We start from the raw sequence: 24940 nt of genomic DNA, 5'->3' as shown, positions 1-24940 counted from the left end.
TGCCAATCTGATGCCAATCCAGTCGTTTAGTATTATTATAGTTTATTATATTATCATTATGTATTAAATAATGTTTAGGATTTTTGATATGTTGTGGGCCTATATTGTTGGCCTTTTTATAAATTGAATGCTAGAAGTTCTGGGTTTTACTTTGAATTTTAAATTAGAAGGCAATGTTGGGTATTATTAAGTCTAAAATGGGCATTTTCATTCAAACAAAAAGTGTTTTATAAATACAGCACAAAGCAGTAGATTATAGTTTCAGCTCTATCTGCTTCTGGGCCTGTAAAAGACATAAGCACTAGGAGCACATGGCTAATTATTATGCATAAAGTGCGCTCTCATCTCCGCTGTTGGATTGGATTCTGCCAAGAGTTTCTGACTCCTCTGTAAAAGCTAAATGACAGCACAGCAAAGAAAAAAAATAACTTTTCTCTGCCATTATTATGTTTTTAGCGGCTGTTGATTGTTGATTGTCCTCAGTGAGTTTTCAAGAAGCAGGTGTGAGCAGCAAGTTAGCGATAGTAGCTTAGCTTAGCGACAGCATTGTGGCTGCGGTCTTGAATCTGCAGCAGCTCCAGGCTGCCAGTTTTAGGACCGCAGATTCGGATATCGGACTTGATCCAGTCTTTAAATGGAGGGGGAAAGGCGTTATATAAATTGAGGCCATTTACCGAAAAGTACTTTTATTGTAGCCTCATCGACCTCACAGACAAATTGTGTATTTTTCTGAAATGTCCTAGAGAGAATGTTGGCTTTTGAAATTACAGTTGTTTGAATATTGAGTTTGGCATCAGCTGATGAACATTTATATCATCTAAATTTACAGCATGAGGCAGGAGCAGGTTACTTATAGATTTCAGATGTCAAAGTTAGTGATCTATTGTTGCACATTTCCTCGCTGCAGATCCAGACTCAGCTGGACAAGGCGCTGGATGACATGTCCGTGAGTCTGTGCACACTCAAAGACGGGATGAGCTACATGCAGCAGCTGCCGACTCAAGGCCTGTCCCAAAACCAAGTCCTGGACAAAATCAAAGAATACCAGACGCTGAGTAAGTCAGACCTCAGCCCCAACACGCTCCATTAACTGTGCAGCTGTCTCCACCAGCCCGACCCATCTGGTTTATCCCACTTACTGTAAATGCAGGGTAGTCACTGGTTACATATCTACTCAGATTTTGTGGATAAAATGTCAACTTGAAACTAGGGCAGCACAACTTGAGGAAAGAAATACGATACACCATTTCTGTCTGTTTGAACTAAACCCTTTCATTCTATTAAACTTAAGCAAAATATTAGGGCTGGGACAAAGTATTGTTATGCAATGTATCGCAATAAGTCTTTGTTGTGATACACGTATTGTATTGGAAGTCAAGTATCGCAATACTTTTGATATTCAACTCAATACGTATTGTATCAGGCCCTTTGTATCATGATGCTTATTGTATTACAACAAAAGTGTATAATCCCAGCCCTACATAACAGAAGTAGTGACTTTGTTAGCTCATCTAATTCTGTGTAATTCTGTGGAAACTAGACTTTAATAGTGTGTATTTAACTTCACCAGTCCCTTGCTTGGACATGTGTAGGCCAAACAGAAAATAATCTTTCTCGCACCTTTGTCAGGTAAAAGTATTTGAGGTTCTCCTGGTAAAATAAAGGTAAAATAAATAAAATTTAAAAAGTGTGGATGAGAAGCCATCTTAAATAGTGTCTGGCTGACTACATCACAGGACGCAGTCATAGAGACCTAAAGAAAAACCTGCAGCATCCAACAATGTTTATCTACACATACAACAAAAAGTTAATAAATCTTACTAACTTATTACATTGCACTGTGACATTGCTGCTGTTTGTCGTTTTCAGAGTCGGGTTTGAGTAGAACAGGCCACCTTTGCTCTCCATGGCAGGCTGCCTCAGGGTAACACTGCCCTCACTGGATGATGAATAATGTATGCTCTTTGTCTTTGCAGATGAGGTGCAGTGGGAGAAGGGCTGTGTGTCTGGGGCAGTTTACTGGGGAGATGAGACTTTGACCAAACTCCTTGTGCAGGTACACCCGCCGAGCTGTAACATCATACGAAATAGTATTAGATATTCAGTGTGGGAAAGCAACAGGTGGAGGCATTTATTTCAAGACGAGTGACTCACTGAAGTACTTCTTTTGAGTTATAAAAATATGCTAGATAGACAAAACTCACCCTTTGCGATGCACATTTTATGAAGTTTTGTTCGCGAGCAAGCCAGAGAATTGATGGAAATAACTATAACATCATTGCGAATCACGGCCTGTTTCCCACGTGTATTTATTCACAAATATTAAAAAAATTTGTATCCACACGTAGCATGAGGCGACCGAGATGACGCTGTAAACAGTAACGCCGACTGTAACAAGTGAATTTCTCCTTTGTGAGATTAATAAAGGTTTATCTTATCTTAAACCAAATATGGTAATTCCTTCCTGGGATATGGTCATGGCCGTAGCCGCAACTTACAATGGGAGAATATACAGGCACATGTGCAGACATTACGTTAAAAAACTTTTATTCTCCAAATGACGTTCTCTTTCGACTCTTGCAACAACATCTCCACTTGAGAAGCTCCTACAGACTCCAAACCTTTCAGTCTTGTATGTGACAATTCTTTTGAAAAAAAGAGTGATTTTTTTATGTCGAAGTCCCAGCCTGATTTCCTGAATTTTTCACTTCACCTGCAGTGTCTCACCATAACCTCTTACCCCCTGCCTTAAGTATTTGCTAGTTCGGCTTTACCCAAATCTAAAAGCTTCTTGACTGGACAGCAACAGTGTAACGCCACATTTAAAAGCTACCCTAAAAATCTGATTTGTCACATTTTTAAAATATTTGTGTTGCTTTTTCATTTTTTTTTTTCATTGCTTTTTTGTCGTGTTTTGCCACATATTTGTCACCTTTTTATTGCTCTTTAGTCACATTTTTTGTTGTATTATTGTTGCCTTTCTGGCACGTTATTGGCTCTCTTTTATTGCTTCTTTGTCGCTTTTTTTGTTACTTATTTGTTGCATTATTGTGACTTATTTGTGGCCTTTTTTCTGTTACTTTTTGTTACGTTTTTGTCGCTCTTTTGTCATATTTTTGTTGCGTTTTCATCCTCATTTTTCTTGCAACTTTGATGTGTTTTTTTTTTTCCAAGAAGCTTTTAGATTTGGGTAAAGCCAAACTGGAGAAAATGTGCTCCGTGCCGGTGGGGGTTAAGAGATTAAGCAAGTGTCGTTCACTTTAAAGTAGTAAACCCTGACTAGTGTTTACAGTTCCTTTGCTTGTTATTGCTGTAGTTTTATCTCCATTCCTCGTTTTGTGCATTCAGGTGTATGGGGATTTTGCGTGGAGTAACCCCCTGCACCCGGACATTTTCCCCGGAGTAAGAAAGATGGAGGCGGAGGTGGTGCGGATGTCGTGTTCACTGTTTCACGGAGGACCCAACTCCTGCGGCACGGTGAGTTTAAACGCATATCAGCATGTGCTAAATCGTAAATATGGACAACTCTCTGACCTTGCCGTGTTCTGCAGGTGACCTCGGGGGGAACGGAGAGCATCCTCATGGCCTGTAAAGCGTACAGAGAAATGGCTTATGAACGAGGGGTCAAATATCCTGAGATGTAAGACTTTCACTTGGTTTAGTGCTGTGGACCTCAATGGTTGCTCACTGTAAGTTGTAGATTGAATGTAGAGTAGTTCCAGTTCTGGTCCCATTCACAATAAGTTTGAGAAAATGCCATTAATAATAAAGCTCAGAAACATCAGTATAGTTGGTGACTTTATAAAGCTCCTATTGGCTACATTTTAGACATCATAAATACTTGTTGAAGAGGCACTACTTGCAAATAGTGTTGCATAATTTGAGAAAGAAATTGCTGTGAAAACAGTCTTGTGTATGGATATAAGCAGGGCTCAAGAGTGCCCTATTTATAAGGATATTCTGACAGTATTTTACAAAACCATTTCAGCACATTATGTTCCATTAAAGGAACAGGCCACTGTTTGTCCATGCTGAGAGATGTTCTTACCTGAGCTTAGATGAGTTGATACGTAACTGTCTGGTCTCAGTCACACACCAAAGATATTGTTAGCATTCAGCCTCTCCTCCTCTTCCCTTTTGACTTCACCCCGTTTGACCCTATAAAAGAGCGGTGGAGAAGCTAAATGCTACATTTTTGCATAACTGAGGGCACGCACAAAGGCCAGACAGGTACGCATCAACTCCTCTAAGCTCAGGTAAGAACATATCTCAGTATGGATAAACTGTGGCCTGTTCTTTTAAATATAAACAAAAAAGTATTTTTATTTATTATTTTGTCTTTTTATCAAAGTGTGTCTAAACAAGACGTAAAAAAATAAATGCTGTATCAATATCTGGACCAAAATGAGGCTAAAATGGATCTAAATTTGTGTTTTTGTTTTAAGCTGTGCTAGCACAAAATTATAAACCTCAGAGACCTCAGAGATTTCACAATAGATTGATATTGTGTCACTGACCTCTGCAATGATAATAGTTTTGCAATATATGTGGCAGCTCCTCTTGCAAACTTCAAGCTATTAATAAAGATCATGTGAATTCACTGTTGCATTTAAGCTTATTATCAGTGCTAGGATCTAAACTTCTTCCTCTTTTTTACTTGTCAAACTTGTAACGCTGCCTTTGAGCATTTTGAATTAATGAACTACTATTAAGAAAACAAACTGTTCAACCAGGCGTAACGTGTCCCAGCACCGCTGTGCACTGTGTGATTCATTATGAGTGCAAACACTCACCTGAAATAACCCAAATGCCTTTAATAAAACTTATCTTACTGTGGACCTCCTCAGACTGGCACCGGTTAGCGTCCACGCAGCCTTCGACAAAGCCGCTCACTATTTCGGGATGAAGCTTGTCCACATCCCACTGGACGAGAAAACTATGAAAGTGAACGTAAAAGTAAGTTTAAATGGTCACTGCCATTATCTGGATACTGTAAACACATCCTCTCTATTTTCACACTTCATTGTCGCGTGTTTTAGGCCATGAAAAGAGCCATCAGCAAAAACACGGTGATGCTCGTGTGCTCAGCCCCACAGTTTCCTCACGGCATCATGGACCCCATCGAGGAAGTGGCAGAGGTCAGGATTAAAACAATGTCGGTCTTTAAATAACTTCCATATTGAAAACAGAATGAGCTCATAGTTTTTCCTCTCTCTGTTCCCAGCTGGCGGAGCGTTACAACCTCCCGCTGCATGTGGACGCTTGTTTGGGTGGATATCTCATTGTCTTTATGGAAAAGGCTGGTTTTTCACTCGCACCTTTTGACTTCAGGGTGAAGGGTGTCACCAGTATCTCCGCAGACACGCACAAGGTACGAGCTAACAGAAGGATTAGCGTCTTATGGTGAGCTCAGAGCTTGGCATGAGATCGTCTCCTCTTTGAGTTGTTTAGAAGAAGGGTGGGGTCTTTCTATGTTCTCCCAGTATCTAAACTTTTCCCCCAACACTAAAGAACATATACAATTGGTTCCCCTCTAGGGCAACGACCAGCCTGAAAATGAGATTCAAAGTTAAAATACTTACACATTCAGATTCTGTGATATTTTTTATTATATAATTTATAATAAAGTGAATATATTATACTAAATTATGTTGATATATGCTGAATGTGTCGACTGAAATGCGAACTAAAGTCATGTGACTATTGTTGTTATGGCGGCCATTTTGAATACCAAAGTCGCCATTGCGATTGACTGCGGAATTGCGGGAAGCGAATGCAGAAATTGCATAAACTGTTCAAATTGCATAAATTGCCTAATTTGCACAATCTATTTTGCATAAACTGGTAAAATGCATAAAATGTCATGTAGCATGAACTGTATAAACTGCATAAAGTGGTAAAATGCATGAATGGGTTCATTTGCATAAATTATGTAAATTGCATAAACTCTTTAAAATTCAAAAATCCTAAATGCCATAAACTCTTAAGTTGCATAAATGCTTTAAAATGCATAAACTGGTTAAATCCCACAAAGTGGTTACTTTGCATACATTGTTAATATTGCATAAACTTTTATATTCCATAAACTGGTCAAACTGTTGAAATGGCCTCAGTGCTTGATTGGCAGAAGCTGCACAAATGGCTGAAAGGCCTGGAGTCTCCCCATTGGCTGGATTCCCACATACACACCAATGCAAAAATGTCAAACTCTCGTATAAAAAAACTGGAAAACTGCAGAAGGACAATTTTTTCTCAAAACCCACAAGTTGCATAAGCTGAACATGCACAAAGTGCAGAAATTGCATAAAATGCAGAAAAAAGTGCAGAAAAGCATGGATTTGCGGCAGCCCCATTATAAGTCAATGGGAAAAATCTCCGACATTTTGGCCGATTGCGGAAAAAACGTAAGTTGCAGAAGTCCCAAAAGTAATAGCACCCTTCTCCTCAACATGCGGAACATTTTGATGCATAACTTGCATAAATTGCACAAAGCATGAAGGTGCTGAAAGCTCTAGAAAATCGGGAAAAAGATGAAGGAATAATAATAAAGAACATGAAAACCAATAATTGACTGCGGAAGAATTCCGCGGTACTACAACATTTATCAATAGCTTTACTCAGAAAGACAACTGATTGACAGGGGAATTTTTATGTACTCGTAATCATTGCTCAAGAAGAGTAAAACCACGGCCCCAGAGAGCGTACGTTTATGTGAAGAAACCAGTGAGTCAGTGTTTAAGACGTTTGCATGCTACCGGTTAGCATTTAGCTCTCCAAGATGATCTAGCCTTGGAGACGACATGTGACTGAGGTCAGAGCTGCGCTGTTGCTGTAGTATGTCCTCAGTGTTCATAGATCTGAGTGTTTATTTATGTTGAAGGCATAGACAGTTGATTCAATCAACTGTCAATGGTTGACAGTTGCTAACCGGTAGCATGCTAACATCTTGAGTAGCTTAAACACTGACTGAGACTCTGTTGACATGACAAACTGTAAAAATCACAGAGAAAGGTTTTCTGTTTCATCTTTGATGTGCCAATTTAGTCTGAGGAGTAAACCAGGACCTTTATTAAATCGACGGACAGAGCTGCTGCGCCACATTGCTGGTTATATCATATAAACGTGCGTCTCTGGGGCCGTGTATTACCGGTTATCTTCTCGAGCAATGATTACGAGAACAGAAAAATGCCACAGTCAATCGGTTGTTTTTCATTTTCATCCTGAGTAGATATATTGTTACATGTTACTGCATAATGCTACGCCGGAACTATGTGTGATGTCATTGGAAATGCATGTGTACCTTTCTATATAGAAATACTGAGCAATTTACTTTTTAGTTTGTCATCGTACAGATACATTGGAGAGAAAGAGTTGTATTTCTTATATTGTTCACGTATTAAGAATGTTGTATCTACAATTGCAGTACGGCTACGCCCCCAAAGGCTCCTCAGTGATCCTGTACAGTGATAAGAAGTACCGGCAGCACCAGTACTTCGTCGCCCCCGACTGGCAGGGAGGAATCTACGCCTCCCCCTCCATCGCCGGCTCCAGGCCTGGAGGCATCATCGCTGCCTGCTGGGCCACAATGATGCACATGGGACAGAGCGGATACATCGACGCCACGAAAAAGATTATCACCACGGCAAGCAAAATCAAAAACGAGTAAGGCCTAAGTATTGTATGAATCTACATGACTTTGGGGGTCATTTACAAAGCGTTTGCTCATGTGCAAAGTCAGTAGCATATTGTGCAAATGTGGATATTTGTGCATACTTTATTTTTCAGCTTGCACCTGCTATTTTGCACCTGCCTTGATAAATGACCCCCACAATGTTTTAACTCTGGCGGTGAAGGCGTGAAATGTAAAACTACAGATATTTTGTGCTGTTTTATGGTTTATATCTTAAATTACTGGGTGTGTAGTCAGTAAGTATCGTTTTGAGATAACTGTATCTAAAATCAATCAAACTGAAGCATTTCAAGATAACTGGCAGCATGACGGGTTACAAGTGATGATGTGTTCATGTTCAACAACGTTTTTTCTCATTTCACGCTGCCCTTATACCTTTTCCATCATCATTTAAAATTACATCATTCGCAATGGTTATCTCGTACAGTATCTCCTTATAGAACGTGAGGCCCAGCAAGACTGACTCGTTGGCTCCTGAACTTTAGACTTAAGTTTATCTTATCAAAAAGATTAAAATGCGTTTTATTTTCTCGTCCACAGAGTCCGTAAGATAGAGGCCGTGTTTGTGTTCGGAGACCCGGAGGTGTCCGTGGTGGCCATCGGCTCCCATGTTTTTGATATATTCCGTTTGTCGAACGCACTGACGACAAAGGGCTGGAATCTCAACACGCTGCAGTACCCGTCCAGGTATGAGCCGCGGCTGCATACTGAGACAGATGTATTCGCAGATAAAGCCACAGAGAAATGAAAGAATGCCCAGGGATGTTTGCCAGATAAAACAGTTGCCAAAAATAAGTTATTTACATAACTTAAGTCTGCGTTTCAGTTTTTCTTTGCAACAAGGAAGCACTGCCACTTTTAAATAGTCTGTTTTAGCAGACAACAATTGATATTTCAATGGTAGATTAAGTGAAGGTGCAAACATCATTTCTCTTCATTGGTACGCTGTGTCCTATATTGAAATTGTTTGTTTATTTTCAAGTATGACTAAGGTATTGTTTCCAGAACATTGTTTGTTGAAATTGACGTTTTCTATTTTGCACTACGCAACTTCTAAAAATAAAGATAATAAAGATAATAATACAGATGAAACTCGGAAAATTTGAATATTGTTCAAAAGTTCATTCATTTCTGTAATTGAACTTGAAATGTGAAACTAATATATGATATAGACTCATTACATGCAAAGTGACATATGTCGAGCCTTTGTTGTAATGTTGATGATTATGGCTTACAGTCCATTTTCAATTTTATGAGATTTTTAATTTGGGGTTTTTACAAGCTGAGCCATAATAATCAAAATTATAACAAATAAATGCTACATATCTCACTTTCCATGTAATGAGTCTGTCATGTATCAGTTTCACAGTTTAAGTTGAATTACAGAAATGAATGCACTTTTTATCAGTATTCTCATTGTCAGGGTTTCAGCTGTATTTGTGCGTTTTTGACCTTTCTGTGGCTGTGTGGATGTTTAGCGCCTTTACTCTTCATTCCGGTGACCCCTGTGATGCTTCAGGATCAAATTTATTTCAGTTTTTTTAGGGTTTCTGGTAGGTTTTCTGATTGGAATGTATGTGTAACCCTGGAGATGGTTCAACCTACGAGAAACCTTAAAGACTAATTTATACTGGCCACCGTTATGCTAACCACCCAAGCAGCAGCTGAGTCACTGAAAGGTCAAATAGCATTAATATCAACTTTTTATCAAATAAGAAGTTATATTGTCCACCTTTTAAACTGCAAAAAATGTCCTTGCACATCCCTGAAGTGAATTGTTCTTCTCTGTCAGCATCCACATCTGTTGCACAGTCCTGCACACTCAGCCGGGGGTCGCCGACCGCTTTATTCAAGACGTGAAGGACGCAGTGGCAGTTATAATGAAGAATCCCGACGAGAAGACCACAGGAATGGTGAGAGCGAATACTGATTACATAATAAAAGACCAGTGGAAATGATGCTTCTTGATTAGATGTTCTCACTACAGAGGCGTAAAATATAATACACATTATCTGTAAAGATGTTTTCTGATTATTCAGTAGTTATTTGAGTAAACACGATGCAACACGAGGAGCAAATTTTGACCATAACTCTTCAATAATTCAAATCGATTGTTGAGAGTGTTCGTGACGTTCCACCTCATTGCACGGTGCGATCACCTTCAGAACAAGGTGGTGTCAATGAGCTCTAGGATTCTGGGGAGAGTTGACTTTGCTGTACAAGAGGGGAGGACATTATCCAAAGCCTGAGCTAAAGCCTCTGACTCCACTCACCCTCTGAACCCTCAATTTGAGCTTCTAAACTCTAGGAGGCGAATTCCACTGGCTACAAAGGCTACAAAGAAATCTTTTGTCCCTTGTGCTGTGACCATTGAGAATGAAGCAGCGACTTTAACGGAATCGCCACAGAAATGTTCTATTTATTTCTACTAGGCCTGTCTGTATTGTCCTATAGTCTTGTGTTTTTTATGTGTCGGTGAGCCAAAGATGAATTAATACCTCAGTAGACAATGAAAATCTATCCTATTGTATTCTGTTTAAGGGTTGTGCACTCACATGACTGTTTATTACCGATCCAATCCACGAACAGGAGTGCATGAGTTATAAAAAACATTCATGCGGTTAGTTTTTAATGGCAGCGGCTCAGCGCAAACCCAACAACTGAATGCAATTTCGCCACAATTGTACAATGACAAATAAAGTTCTTACTTGCTTTTGTGAAACATCAATTTGAGTGCAGCATCAAAAATGTGCTTGTACAATGTGTTCCTGCATTTGGGGATCGTTTTGCTCATGGCTCCGGTCCAAGCATCAGACTTGGAGACAACTTTTTCATTTGCTGTACCTGCCTGAGGGCTGCAGCACATCTAGTCCCTGCATCAGTGCGCAATATCGATGTGTGACCTCAGATATTCAAAGTGGTTATGCAGTATCAAAACCAGAACTTCTATTTATACATCTCAAGAGGGCATTTCAGTTTGCAGCTCTGTTGATGAAAAATAAAGTCACATACAGCCACATTCAGCATTTCTGCCCTTTTACTCTTGCAAAACCCTTTCCTTCTGCTCAAAGTATCTTTCCAGCATCTTGAGATAGTAAGTATAAATATGGATTAGGTGGAAAGGACAATGTGTCTTGATTATTTCAACCACACCACTTTGAATAGTTATTAAAAATGTGTAATGAAGCAGTGTAACTGTAGTTGAACTTCTGCCCTGTTGCGTTCACAGGGAGCCATCTACGGCATGGCGCAGTCCATCCCGGACCGGTCCATGGTCACGGAGATCTCCCGCGGTTTTCTGGACTGTCTCTACAGCACTGAGGTTCCCAAGACCAGCACCAGCCACATGAACGGCAACGGGAAAGCCCACTGAGTAAAACCGGGATCCAAGCCACAGCTCCGGGCCTTGGTCCACTCCTCACAGGGAAACCACACGCTCGCCTTCCCCCTTTTTGCTCTGATGCCTTATCTCGAACTCAAAACATCTGCCTTTAAGCACAACAAGCCATCGCCATTTTCAATAACTTACTCTGTGGCACCACGGACAGTTGACTGCTTCTAACACATGTCTTACATAGTAATAATAATGTAGTTTATTTGTCAATTTCAACTGAAGCATTTTTCTGTATCTTCTCATTTTATAAGTCATAACATTTCAACAAACCACTGAATCCTAATGCAAACTGCTATGCTGCCCTCTAGCTGTGACTGTATGCACTGTACCCGTTCAGGCTTGGTCTTTGTGACGGTTTAAAGCAATATCTGAAAAAATGAAAGCATTTACTCTGTGGAAGCACTGCAATGCCTCGGCAGAAACGTATCAGGTCAATCTGCAAAGAAACTTGAAACTTGATTTTGTTTTCAAAAGCATGAGCATGTCTGTCCTGCTTCAGCACTTGTTAACCTGTTATCTGCCATCTTAGGGTTAGGGTTATTAGAGTTAATTATGCATTTGCAGATCTTAGAGCGTATTGATTGGAGAGCTACAGCCTATATGCCAGTGTGATATGAAAGCCACCTTCTAAATATGTGTAACATCTTGCAGACTTACACATTTGCCGTTCCTAGAGATCAACCGAAATAGGTTTTTCTCAGGCTGATGTCGTTTTTTTTATTGGCCGATGTCTATAGTAGCAGATTCCAAAACAAAAACGGCCTCAAAAAAGTCTTGATCTCTTATGGTACCGACATTATAAGAAAAAGTCTACAACATAAAATGTATAATGTGTAGGTTGAGCTGGGACAAAATATCAGATCGAACACAAGCGTGAAAGTACTGCGATAGTTGAAAAAGTATTGCGATCTGGAGGGATTTTTATTATTCACTCCTTTGTTTTCCAGTAACGGTTACACAGCACTTTGTTCCATTTTGTGTTAATGAACTTTCCAACCTTAACATTTCAACAGATCTCAAATGGCATTTGGTTAATAGTCATTTTAACGTTAACATATTACGTATCATCATTACTTACTGTATCACAATACGTATCGGATCGGCCCCTGAGAATCGTGATACGTATCGGATTGTGACAAAAGTAGATCGTCCCAGCCCTAGTTCAAGGTCTACAAACTTGTGACCGATTTGTCTTGAAATGTCTCTCCGTTCCCCTGAGGCCTGACTGAGCTCTTTCTGCAAAAAGCAGGAATTATAGCCGATAACTGATTTAGTAAAATACCCAAATATCGTCTTGATATATCGGCCGGACAATATATCGGTTGACCTCTATTCCGAACCCCTGACCCTAAACCTAACCCTAGCTCCCTGATTGGGGGGAGGAAGGCAAGTAACAGGTTAAGACACATTCTGGTTCGTTTACAATCAAAGGATGTGGAGAGAGATCAAAACCATTGAGATTTTAGTTGAATTTCTATATTATGCCTTCATTTTGCAGATGCCTTGGAACCACTTAGTTTGTCTTTGTGTAGAAGAACAAAAAATAGTTTGCAATATTCTACAAGCATAATTGTGTCCATCTGAAGCTATTGTGATGCTTTGAGTGCCTAATGTCGGTGGAAAAGTGCTAGATAAATTTACCTTTAAGGGAAAACCAGCATAGTTTTTTTTTTCTGTGTAGTGCCTGGATTAATCTTTCCTCTGCATATGCGATTTCAACATCAACTCTGAGACTTTGTAAACAACACACGAGACGAGGGAGGACAAATACAATACATTAAACAATGTAATGTTAATTTAAACAATATTTAGGGCCAAATAATTGTTTTCATGTTTTGTTTTTTCGGTTTAGTGTCACTTCAAATGTATTTTTTATCACCACAGTCTTGGGAACATCACACACATTTTCTTTCTTACATTTAATATTGGTAATCTACAGCAAAAGCTTATACTGTATGTAAACTAAAATGTTCCCCCTGCAGTGTCTCGCCATAAACACAATCTGAGTACAGCCGGCTCTTGAGGCTTTGGGATAACTTCAGTCTCTAGAGCTTTTTTTACCGAACTGCTAGAGGAATCCAAAGCTTGATTTACAAACACATGAACTTATAAATCAATCACTGTCGGGACAAATACAGTAGCCGAAAGTCATTGTCGTCATTGTTTATCTTTTCTTAATCTACCTCACTTTCTTAATTCAAACTAAACCCATCACTCATCCGTTTTCTTTCTTTTCTAACACAGACTGTACAACATTGGGGCATTTGTCTGATACTGAAAGTAAGTGAGCGGTTTCACTGTGTTCTCATGCGCAGACGATGCATTCAAGTCCTGTCTGTAATTTTAAGTACCTTCCTCTGCATTGAAGTGTAACCCGAATTAATTTATGTGCAATATATGTGCGTGTTCCTTTGATGGAGGGAGATGATGGTTTTGTTCATTTTAACCTTTTTTTTTTTTTGTGACCACTGCGAGTTCGTCTTTGGTGTTCTAAGGGATTAGTCGTGAATGTATTTTTAGGTTTTTATCATGTTTGAATATCGTCAGATCGCAGAGATTTTTCAGTGCCTGGTTAGACTTTTTAGCAAAAATGTTTTTAACCCGAGTTATGCTTGAAAGAATTTTGGTTAATTCAATGGTAAAATCACTTTTTTTCTTTTTTTTCAATAAAACTTTGAATGATAATCTCATTTTGGAGTGAGCTCTTCTTCATGTGTTTGACCCAATTTAATCCTGTGCTTAAGTCTTGAGTGAATTATTGATTTTCTCCTCTCAGCGTGAATAAATCTGTAACAAAAGCTTCATTTTATCATGTGCAAAGTGAAGGAAATGTGTAACTCTTGTACAACTTAAGACACTTATGTTTTATGTTAATGTCCTTTTTCATAATAATAAATAATATAATAAACAAATCAGTCAGAGCCCTCCACACAGAACCTCTGGCCCCCCAAGATGATTTTGAGAAATATTTTTATGCAAATATGAGATCAAATTCTAAAAATGTGAGAAAGTGTCAGTGTTTTATAAATGTCCTACCCCACTTACTCATACATAATGTAAAACATGATTCTCAACCTGTGGATTGTGGAACCATTTTCTGTGGGTCGCGAGCCTATCGGAAATGTTCTAAATGTTCCATTGTAATCTGCATGGAATCAGTTAAAATTCATGTTATTGGGCTGTTTTTAGACGATATATGACAATTTACAGTTTTATTTGGGTTGCAGCGTGTCACCCGTGGGAAATGGCTGGTCCCAAAGCCATGACACTACTAGTGTAAAACATTGGCATTTGCAGAAAAAAGTTCCTTACTTTAGGACACAATGGTGAGGTTCGGCCCTTGGTGTTTTGGAAATGATTAAAGTCGGCCTCCACAACGCAAACTTGCCTATCCCTGATTTATATTACACTTCAGTAATGCATTTAAGTTTGGTGTTTTCCTGGTTTTGACACGGTTTACTCTCAGTTTAGACGTTATTTTATCCAATTTCGACAAATTTAGACCCAGTTTAGTTCTGAATTAATATACATCTTGGTGGTATCACTCAGTACATTTTACTTCTACTTGAGTAATATTGTAATGAAGTTTCTTTACTCTTGAGTGATAAAAAAAAAAGTTACTTATGCCACTGTGAGTAAATGTTTAAGTTACAAATGTTTTGAGTCTACCTTAAATATGTAGCCTGTGCCCCTTTTTCTTCTGAAGTAGGTGTTATTTTTAGTACATTTTCTTGGTATTTTCTTTGGAAACATTAGGATTTTCACATTTTGTTTCTCATCATTTGTGTCAAAACTGAGACACAAATCAGATTTTTACGCTCAGATAGTTATTCAGTATTAAGTACTTATATTTTACTTTTACTTGAGTATTTATTTGGGTCACTACCTTTTACATGCACTAAAAAATAACTCTTCATTTTGACTCTTTGACTTCGTAATTCTTACTTAAGTTTTTGGGAGTTTTTTTGAAAATGTTACAATTTTCACATTTAATTTCATGTTTGCTTCTCATAATGAATGTCATACTAAAACAAGAATCAAACTTTTACCACCAGTATACACACAGTACTCAAGTAAACATTTTCTCCAAGTACTTTTCTTTTTTAACCTCTTAACTCCCGCCTGAACTGAGAGCATTTTCTCCAGTTCAGCTTTACCCAAATCCTGTAGGCCAGTGTAACGCCTCATTTATATTACACTAAAAATGCACAAGTTAATGCACAAGCACTAACCGGTAGCACAGCGGTTAGTGCTTGTGCTTCACAGCTAGAAGGTCCGGGTTCGATTCCCACCAGGGACGGGGCCTTTCTGTGTGGAGTTTGCATGTTCTCCCCGTGTCTGCGTAGGTTTCCTCCGGGTACTCCGGTTTCCCCTACCACTAAAAACATGTACAATAGGCCAGGATGTATGAGAGTGTGTTTGAGAGTGCGCATGGGGGACGACGGATGAAAATTAGCCTAAGGCTACAATCCGGTGTGGCTTGTTCATTAACTTGCACTGTCCCTACCAAATAAACCATAAATAAATAAAATTTGAAAGCTAAGATCTACAAAACTCATTTAAATGGATCTTTTCCTCACGTCATCAGATTTTTTGCCATCTTTTTTGGGGGGGGTATTCAACTCATTTGGAACTTTTTTGTCATTTTTTTAAAGCAATTTTTTGTCCATTTTTTTGTCTTTTTTTTGGTCATTTTTTGTCATTTTTTTGTCATTTTTTTTTTCATTTTAAGTCACATTTTTTTGGTCATTTTTTGTCTTTTTGACATTTTTTGTCTTTTTTTTGTCATTTTTTGTCATATTTTTTGTCTTTTTTTGTATTTTTTTGTCATTTTAAGTCACATTTTTTGTCATTTTTTTGGTCATTTTTTGTCACATTTTTGTCACTTTTTCGGCAAAGTTTTCTCACTTTTTTGTCACATCTTCATCAGTGTTTTTGTCTCAGTTTTGTTGCTATTTTCCCACCTTTTTTCCAGAAGCTTTTGGATTGGGGTAAAGTCAAGCAGGAGAAAATGTGCTCGGTTCAGGTGGTAGTTAAGGGGTTATCTCTTGGGTAAAATTATTTTCCTACCAACTTTATCCTTACTCGAGTAAACATTTTGGCTGCTCTACTCAACTCTGCATAACTCATCCTTTCATGCTCAAACCTTTACTCAGTGGGCTACTTGAGTATTTGAATACTCCTATTAGAGAAGACTATTTACATGGATGAGTAGAATATTTGTGCTATTAACATTAATCTTACTGCTCGTATCACCTGGAGTAGAAGCTTGACAGCAGCCACACACCACTACACACCAGACTGCAGTACCAACTCTAACTAAAGGTAAATGTCAGCTTTGTTGCACGTTTTGTTTTTTATCTTTGGCCTTTGAACCAGTTAGATCCGCATCGACCCGCCCCTGTGTGTGTTTATGAAGGACAGAGTGCATCATCCCTGTCTGACCTCATCATTACGCCAAGTAGGGCGACCCCTGCTGGTTAAGGTAGAATGACAGCGACGCACAAGAGTAGCATTTCACAAAACAGTTTCTTCTCTTTATAAAACACACGGTAAGGCATACGTTTCTGGTTTTGGTCACAAAGGAAAACTCGTAACTATACAATATTTTGGGACTTCAGGAGGCACATTTGGCGACACAACATCGACAATAACATGATCTTAAACATGGAATGACTTCTGTAACAATTTCACACAATATCCGCCTTTTAACCTCTTAACTCCCGCCTGAACCGAAAGGATCTTTTTCCTCACGTCAACAGATTTTTTTTGTCATTTTTTGTCACATTTTTGTAATTTGTTTGTCACATTTTGTCACATTTTTGTCATTTTTTGTTGTCATTTTTGTCACATTTTTTCTTCAATTTTTTGGTCATTTCTTTGTCAATTTTTTATCAAATTTTTGTCATATTTTTGTAATTTTTTTGTCACATTTTGTCACATTTTTGTCATTTTTTGTTGTAATTTTTGTCACATTTTTTCATTTTTTCTTCAATTTTTTTGTCATTTCTTTGTCATTTCTTTGTCAAATTTTTATCAAATTTTTGTCATATTTTTGTAATTTTTTTGTCACATTTTTGTCATTTTTTCGTACATTTTTTGTCAATTTCTTGTGACATTTTTGTGACATTTTTGCCACTTTTTCATACATTGTTCGTCACTTTTTTGTCAATGTTTTCTCACTTTTTTGTCACATTTCCATCACTGTTTTCGTCTCAGTTTTGTTGCTATTTTCACAGCTTTTTTCCCAGAAGCTTTTGGACTGGGGTAAAGCCAAACTGGTTGAAAATGTGCTCGGTTCAGGTGGGAGTTAAGGGGTTAAACGGCTACAACACTGAGAAGAGTGAACCAGGGGCTGCTCTTCTTTGAGATTTCATGGTTAACTTCTTTTCTTGCTGCTGACGTTGCAGGCACTTCCTCAGGCTCACATCAATGAGGCTTGGTCGATGAAAGTTGCTAAAGTAATGTCTCGCTGGGACAGGCCTCCGCATTCGTGAGTGCTCAGAGTGATCTGGACCTGGGTGGAAAAAATAAACAAAACAAACTTAGGTGACAGGTGACTTTCTTGTAAATACCACTTTTTCAACACTTTATGTAATTTGATGGAGCTGATCATTTGGATAAGTTGGTAACGATGAAGCAAAGCGCAGTACGTCCATTTGAATAATTGCCTTGTTAACCTCTTAACTCCCGCCTGAACCGAGAGGATCTTATTCCTCACGTCATCAGATTTTTTTCCCATCATTTTTTTGTTGGGTAGTCAACTCATTTTTGTAACGTTTTTGTCATTTTTTTTGTCTTTTTTTGTCACATTTTTGTCTTTTTTTTGTCCATTTTTTGTAATTTTTTTGTCAAATTTTTATCATATTTTTGTTTTTTTTACATTTTGTCACATTTGTGTCAGTTTTGTCACATTTTAGTTATTTTTTTGTTAATTTTGTATCAATTTTTCGTCAATTTTTTCATCCATTTCTTGTGACATTTTTGCCACTTTTTCATCAATTTTTCGTCACTTTTTTGTCAATGTTTTATCACGTTTTTGTCACATTTCCATCATTGTTTTCGTCTCAGTTTTGTTGCTATTTTCACAGCTTTTGGACTGGGGTAAAGCCAAACTGGAGAAAATGTGCTCGGTTCAGGTGGGAGGTAAGGGGTTAAATGATGTCTGAATATTTTTTTTTTTAAGTCTACACTACATCACAAGAGCCAATAGCTAAATTTGAAGGTGAATGCTTTGGCTTAGTTCCGCAGATACTGGGCCTGTCCACATGAAACAAAACCTGGCTTTAAGTTCAATGGCTTCACTGACAAAAAAAGAAGCAAAAGTGTTTCATCAGTATGACATCAAATGTTGTGAATGCATTCCATTGACTCCACAACACAACAGCATTACATTCAAACTGTGAATGTGGATGAAGTGTCTTGCTCAAGTGCACACTATGCAACATGTACACAAGAGGTGGGCCTGCATTTTGCCTGGAGATCTACCAATAGATTTAAATTTTAGGCACAAATGGTGTAGGGTAATAATATTGACCCAAAAAGTGTTTATAGAAGCATTCGCTATTATTGATAACTGAATATTGAATTTGAAAATTGTGTCTGATGTAACAATCTTCCAGCACTGACTTAAAAGTGATAGTCTGTAAGTTTAAAAATGTAATAGATTGCTTATAATTGACCGCCTGGGTTTAAAAATTTGATGCAAGTAACATTAACCCCTTAACTCCCACCTGAACCGAGCACATTTTCTCTAGTTTGGCTTTACCCCAATCCAAAAGCTTCTGGAAAAAAGGTGAGAAAGAAAAAGAGACGAAAACAATGATGAAGATGTGACAAAAAAGTCACAAAAAATGACAAAAAAAATGACAAAAATGTGACAAAAATGTGACAAAAAATGGACACAAAAATGATGAAAAAGTGGCAAAAATGACAAAAAAATGACAAAAAATGACAGAAATGTGACGAGAATGTGACAAAAAAGGGACAAAAAATTGACAAAAAAATGATGAAAAAGTGGCAAAAATGTCACAAAAAATGACACAAAAAATGACACAAAAAATGACCCAAAAAATGACAGAAATGTGACAAAAAATTGACACAAAATTGACACATAAATGATGAAAAAGTGGCAAAAATGACCAAAAAAAAATGACAGAAATGTGACAGAAATGTGACAAGAATGTGACATAAAATTGACAAAAATTTCACAAAAAAATTATGAAAAAGTGGCAAAAATGTCACAAAAAATGACAAAAAAATGACAGAAATGTGACAAAAATGTGACAAAAAGTGACAAAAAATTTACTATTTGACAAAAAAGTTACAAAAATGAGTTGAATACCCCCCCAAAAAAATGATGGGAAAAAATCTGATGACGTGAGGAAAAAGATCCATTCAGATGAGTTTTGTAGATCTTAGCTTTCAAATGAGGCGTTACACATGGCCTACAGGGTTTGGGTAAAGCTGAACTGGAGAAAATGCTCTCGGTTCAGGCGGGAGTTAAGAGGTTAAATAATAATAATATGTTTTCTTAACTCCCTCCCTTTGCTGATTTCAGACACTAATCAGAATCCGCGGGCTCTCACTTTGACCAATGAGGCGAGCTCTCCTGTGAACCGGCCTGTCAGGTCATGTCAGGGGTGGAGGGAGCTTGAGCGTTCACTTTTGAACGTTTGTTTTCTCCTCATTTTGCAAACAAGGAGTGGCTTTGTAGTGCAGTCTGCCGGTTGGGGTTGGAACCTTGCAGTCTATCACTTTAAAGATCTACCGGTAGATCTTAACCCACTGGTTGAGCACCTCTGCCTGCAGGATGTGTGCATTGCCACAAATAGCATTTTTGTTTGTTTGTTTGTCCCATATCAGAAAAGAAATATAAACCTTGTTGTAGACGTTGAACCACTCTGGATGATGGTCAATCTTTTCAGCTTTAAGGGCCACTCTGGACATGAATCCAAACGCCTGGAAGCACAATCATATTTCAGTACTCAATAACAAGCTACTACATATGTGCTCTAGTTACACCTCACAGTCACCTGGTTAAAGTCTTTAAATATAAACTCTTTGTAGATGGCGTCGCGCCCCACGGTCTCCACCCACTGCGCGCTCCGGAGCAGGGGCAGGAGGTGGGCTCTCTCCTCCTCCGTCAGGGTCTGGATCTTTGACTGAAACAAACAGCAGAGGGGCAGATCACAAACAAGGGCTGTGATTGGTCAAAAAGGGTCCATCTGGAAACAATGAACACGCTGCGTTCCTGGTTTAAAAGCCTCAGTGGGCTGTGGCACACCAGCACGCTGCTAGTTATGGTTCATTATCAGCTAAACTAATCACTTAAATGGCAAACTATATGCATATACTTACACTGAGAGGTCTGTTTAGGAATATTAAAATGTTATAATGTGTTTCTATTAACAAAGACTTATAACACACTTTAAAAGCTGTCTGAGGGTGTTGATCTGTGTGACATGTAATACAACTTTTAATGTTTTTTTTCTATACAAATGGTTGATGCACTTTTTTAAGGTAAAGTACTGCACTCAGATATAAAATAACATAACTATGTAAATCATCGAGGGCAGTATAAACCAGCCAAATACTACCATGTCGATAACTAACTGTGTTTCATGCAACTACACTTCAGCAAGATGACCAAATACTGTACTTCATCTACCACTGCTGCCAATAAGAATAACTACAACTCTCACTAACATGTCATAAACATGGGATTAATAGGCTGCTTCTTCACTATGAATAGCTTAAATCACATGGATAATTTCTCAGGGGATTCCCAGAGCTCCTGAAAAAGATGTCCAAATTTGGTTGATGATATACTGTAAATAAAGGGGTGGCATTTTAATGTAAATTTTAATGACGATCTCTGGTCAGGCATTTATTTCATAAACTCATCAGAGCTTCTATTGAGGATTTTTTTCATTCATATGGACTGCTGTTCTATAATATAGTTGTTTGTTAACTATTTAAGTGAATTAAAAATATTTACTTTTTTTTCAAGGTTCAAGTTACATGTTTTACAAATTCAGTAGTTTGTGTATAATTGACCACTGCGATTTAACATAATGTATGTAATATAAAAACTTTATTCTCCCCCTCTCCCCCGGTCTATCACTTTGACCAATGAGACGAGCTTTCTGTGAACCAGCCCAATCAAGAGAGGCGGGAGCTTAATGGTTTAATTTTAATATCCAGCTGCCTCTCCCCTCATTTTGCAATATTACTATCTATCACTTTAAAATACAATAATTTGTCTGCTTGGGAAAGGGTGCTGGGGGTCAGCAAATAGGAGTCCCTGAGAGAAATATCGGCTACTGCTTATCATATCTTAGCATTTCATTGTTGCTTGTGTAGTGAATATTGCAAAGGGGTTGATGTCGCTCCACATCCAAATAGGAGCAGTCGCTTCTCATGTAATATAGCCTAGTCAATCGCATGCTAAAGTGTCAGTGTGTGCAGATCACAATTTGGTCACTCACTCTTATCCTGACCCATGACGTGGGTCACATGGGTATATCCCCCTCAACTGACCTTGTCCTCATGGTTCTTAACTCTGACCGTTACGCACTTTTGCCAAAAACCCAAAGCCTTTGTCCTGCTTGGCTCAATGGACACGCTTTGAATGAAATGACAGATAGAGAGAAACGCTGAGCGAACAAGTCTCGTGCCCACAGCCGCGCGCACAGTGACATCAACAGGTACCATAGCAACAACGCTCTAATCAGATCTGACTGAATCTGAGTCAGACACCCGCAGGATTATTGGCATCTGTGTTCACTTCACGGCAAAAGAAACATGGGATTCGTTTTCAATGGCAATATGAATTTATACTAAAGTGGACTAAATCACTTGGACATGTTTTATTTTATGGCTTAGTCTAGTAAAAAATAAAAGCACAAACTCCAACCAAACACTTGTGTCACATGTGTGCGTAATTGCGCGTGCGGATAACTAACCAAAATAGGTGTTCAGTGCAGCCCTTGGTCCACAACAACTTAAAAGGTTCAACCCATTGCTATCACTCGAATATCCTCCTTGACATATCAACAAGTGGGATGTCGATGTTTTCTATTCTTTTAGTCAAAAATGATGGGTTGCCTATACTCACCATGTTGGCGGAGGTTTTACGCACGGTGACGGTCTAATGTTCCACAGTAGAGCAGCCAGAGCCCACACAGAAAAAGGCGAATGGAGTGAGTTTTCTCCACATACGAGCCCAAGGTCCTGCTTAGCTGCCCCCCTAAAGCCTGAATAGAAATACTGAAACACGATTGGCCGTCCCTCAGTCGGCTGTCAGCGCGAGTTAATCATAAACCTATGCCATAAAGCGACTGTAGCTCGCAATCAGGCTTAGAAGAACACAATAGGAGAGGGATGAGCTGGGATGGGATGTAGAGTAACATAGTATCAGTAGTGTGTTTGTCTTGGTTTGCACTTTGAAAGGCAAGATACAAATACCCAATGAAGTAATTCAGGAATAAATAAGGTACAATACAATTCATTTAAAAGGGCAGCAACGTGTAAACATTGGGTAAGTTGACATCCATCTGCAGCCATGGCGATTGAAATAAACTTAAACGACTTGTGCTGAGAGAAAAAGGGTTGGAAACCATGGATTGCCCAATGCTTTTACCTAATGATATTGTTGTATAATGTATTAGTAATGTCTGGCCTGTAGGGAGCAGCATAGAGACCGATTCAAAGCAAATGCTCTGTGGTCATTCAAACGTCAAACAGCCGCTCGTTTGGGTTTAACAGCTGAGTGGGTTTGGAAATGAGAACTGAGCTGTCAGTTAAAAGAGGAAAGAAACAGGATGGGTTAAAATGGTTCAATCTGTTTGCTCTAAAAAATAATGTGTGCACTCACGGCATAATGACAGTGCTCACAACTAAGAAGACGCAAGAAAGTCTCAATTTTATTATAACTCATGGTTCTTCAACAGCAAAGGCACAGGATCAGTCCAATAATATCCACACACTGAACAAAGTGTGGTCGTGTGGTGAATGTTTCTAGTTTGTTAAATGAAAAGGAAGACAAAAACACTGAGTCCCGCTGTATTACTCAGGCTGCACTACAGCGTCTATTCACAGGCGCGATCCCACTACTGAGCGGCACGGGGGCTTTGGCCTGCTCCGTCTCCGACCTGGGCCGGTGCGCCCCTCCTTAGACGACCTGGTGGTCCCGGGCTCCCCCAGGAGCACCATATCGATACCGAACTTAGTGCGGACACCCGATCGACATAGTCCACTGCAGCTCAGAACTCCTGAGCTCAAACGATCCGCCAGCCTCAGCCTCCCGGTAACTTGGATTACAGGCGCGCGCCACCGCACCCGGCGAGGACAGAAGAGCCCACGTGCACATTTGAAGTTTACCTCTGTGACGTCATTAAAAAAAATGCTGGTTTTGCACTCATCGTCACAATAATTATCACAGTTGCTCCGAACTTGGTCTCTCATTTATAAACACGCTTTCTCTCCCCACACATTTCAAGTCTGGAACAAGACTTTATATAAAAACAAATCGTTTTTTTTTTCTCACATTGGTATAATAATTATTTATTTTTTGTCAAGCAACTTTTCAATCCTCAGGGGTTCCTGCCTCTTGGCCAGGACACTCTTGAAAAAGAGATTTTTAATCTCAATGACTTTTATCCTGGATAAATAAAGGACAAATCAAAAAAAAACTCTGAATGTTTGTCATCCTATCAGATTCCATGGGAATACTTTTTTTTCTTTTTCTGAATAATGTTGGTATTTTCATAAATTTATTGGTCGCCAGTGATCAAGACCAAATCAGAACTAAAACTAAGATAGAACTAAATAGGACTAAATTGGGTGTTAACTATATATAAATCAGACGACTAACATATAGCTTTTGTAAAGTCAAGTCAAGTCTTTCTTAAGCCGGCAAGTCATCTCAAGTCTCAAACATCAGCGTTAAGCCTAACTCTTCTTTTCGAAATGTGTTTAATCTACTTGAAAATATTAAGTGCTTTCTCAAGATTTAGAGATTTTGAAAATTTAGGCTAAAATAAAACTTTTTAAAACCTAATGGGTTTAGATGTAAAGTCTAATAATATTCAAATCGCTACAAAATGTATAATATATATTTGAAATGCTCCAGTCTATGTACAACTTTACTGGGACAGCATTTTAAGGAAGGGGAGAAAAAGAGTTGGAAACCATGGATTGCCCAATGCTTTTACCCAAGGATATTGTTGTATTAGTAATGTCTGGCCTGTAGGGGGCAGCATAGAGACCGATTCAATGCAAATGCTCTGTGGTCATTCAAACTTCAAACAGCCGCTCGTTTGGGTTTAACAGCTGAGTGGGTTTGGAAATGAGAACTGAGCTGTCAGTTAAAAGAGGAAAGAAACAGGATGGATTAAAATGGTTCAAGCTGTTTGCCCCAAAAATAATGTATAATGACAGTGCACACAACTAAGAAGACGCAAGAAAGTCTCAATTATATTACATTGGACTGTTTTCAGAGTGAGGCAGGGAAGTGGCATAGGGGATGGGTCAGTACACAAGATATTCCCCAATGACCAACAGTTTAACAGTAACCCTGTGTGTTGGTGGTTTGTGGCCAAGCAGATTGGATGCTCGAAAAATAATTAGCACCATTTTCCCATGGATTGGGGAAATGTGACGACAGAGAGCTGGTGTAGCTCGTTATTGTCCAGTAGAGGGCAGTGTTGGACCTTTAAAACTATGGATAAAACTCATGGTTCTACAACAGCAAAGGCACAGGATCAGTCCAATAATATCCACACACTGAACAAAGTGTGGTCGTGTGGTGAATGTTTCTAGTTTGTTAAATGAAAAGGAAGATAAAAAGACTG

At 38.7% G+C, this 24940-nt stretch overlaps 2 protein-coding genes across 2 annotated transcripts in view; one reads left to right on the top strand and one right to left on the bottom strand.

Moving 5' to 3' along the window:
• sgpl1 (sphingosine-1-phosphate lyase 1) overlaps positions 1-11689 on the top strand; it is a 28685-nt gene extending 16996 nt beyond the window's left edge. The window contains exons 4-14 of the mRNA XM_079560584.1: positions 908-1055; positions 1977-2056; positions 3349-3477; positions 3552-3640; positions 4848-4956; positions 5040-5138; positions 5225-5371; positions 7424-7662; positions 8231-8377; positions 9483-9603; positions 10920-11689. Coding sequence (XP_079416710.1) covers positions 908-1055; positions 1977-2056; positions 3349-3477; positions 3552-3640; positions 4848-4956; positions 5040-5138; positions 5225-5371; positions 7424-7662; positions 8231-8377; positions 9483-9603; positions 10920-11063 — 1452 coding nt within the window. The 3' untranslated portion in view covers positions 11064-11689. The remainder of the gene's footprint in view (positions 1-907; positions 1056-1976; positions 2057-3348; positions 3478-3551; positions 3641-4847; positions 4957-5039; positions 5139-5224; positions 5372-7423; positions 7663-8230; positions 8378-9482; positions 9604-10919) is intronic.
• A 4954-nt stretch (positions 11690-16643) lies between these two features.
• On the bottom strand, positions 16644-22330 carry pcbd1 (pterin-4 alpha-carbinolamine dehydratase/dimerization cofactor of hepatocyte nuclear factor 1 alpha). The gene is made up of 5 exons (XM_079560040.1): positions 22204-22330; positions 20120-20248; positions 19965-20045; positions 17415-17601; positions 16644-16804 (listed from the first exon to the last, which is right to left on the bottom strand). The coding sequence occupies exons 1-4, from the start codon at positions 22204-22206 to the stop codon at positions 17509-17511; spliced, it is 306 nt and encodes a 101-aa protein (XP_079416166.1). The 5' UTR covers positions 22207-22330; the 3' UTR covers positions 16644-16804; positions 17415-17508.
• Between the last annotated feature and the right edge of the window lie 2610 nt (positions 22331-24940).

Source organism: Gobius niger, assembly GCF_951799975.1.
Source record: "Gobius niger genome assembly, chromosome: 7".
NCBI lineage: Eukaryota > Metazoa > Chordata > Actinopteri > Gobiiformes > Gobiidae > Gobius > Gobius niger.
The sequence above is the reverse complement of the archived record's forward strand: the minus strand, read 5'-3'. Positions and strand labels throughout refer to the sequence as shown.

What these genes read in the sequence shown, in the direction of transcription:
- pcbd1 (XM_079560040.1), bottom strand. An exon ending in TATTTAAAGACTTTAACCAG is followed by an intron (nt 20,046 to 20,119) that starts GTGACTGTGAGG and finishes TTGTGCTTCCAG; the next exon opens with GCGTTTGGATTCATGTCCAG. An exon ending in GGTTCAACGTCTACAACAAG is followed by an intron (nt 17,602 to 19,964) that starts GTTTATATTTCT and finishes TTTTCCACCCAG; the next exon opens with GTCCAGATCACTCTGAGCAC.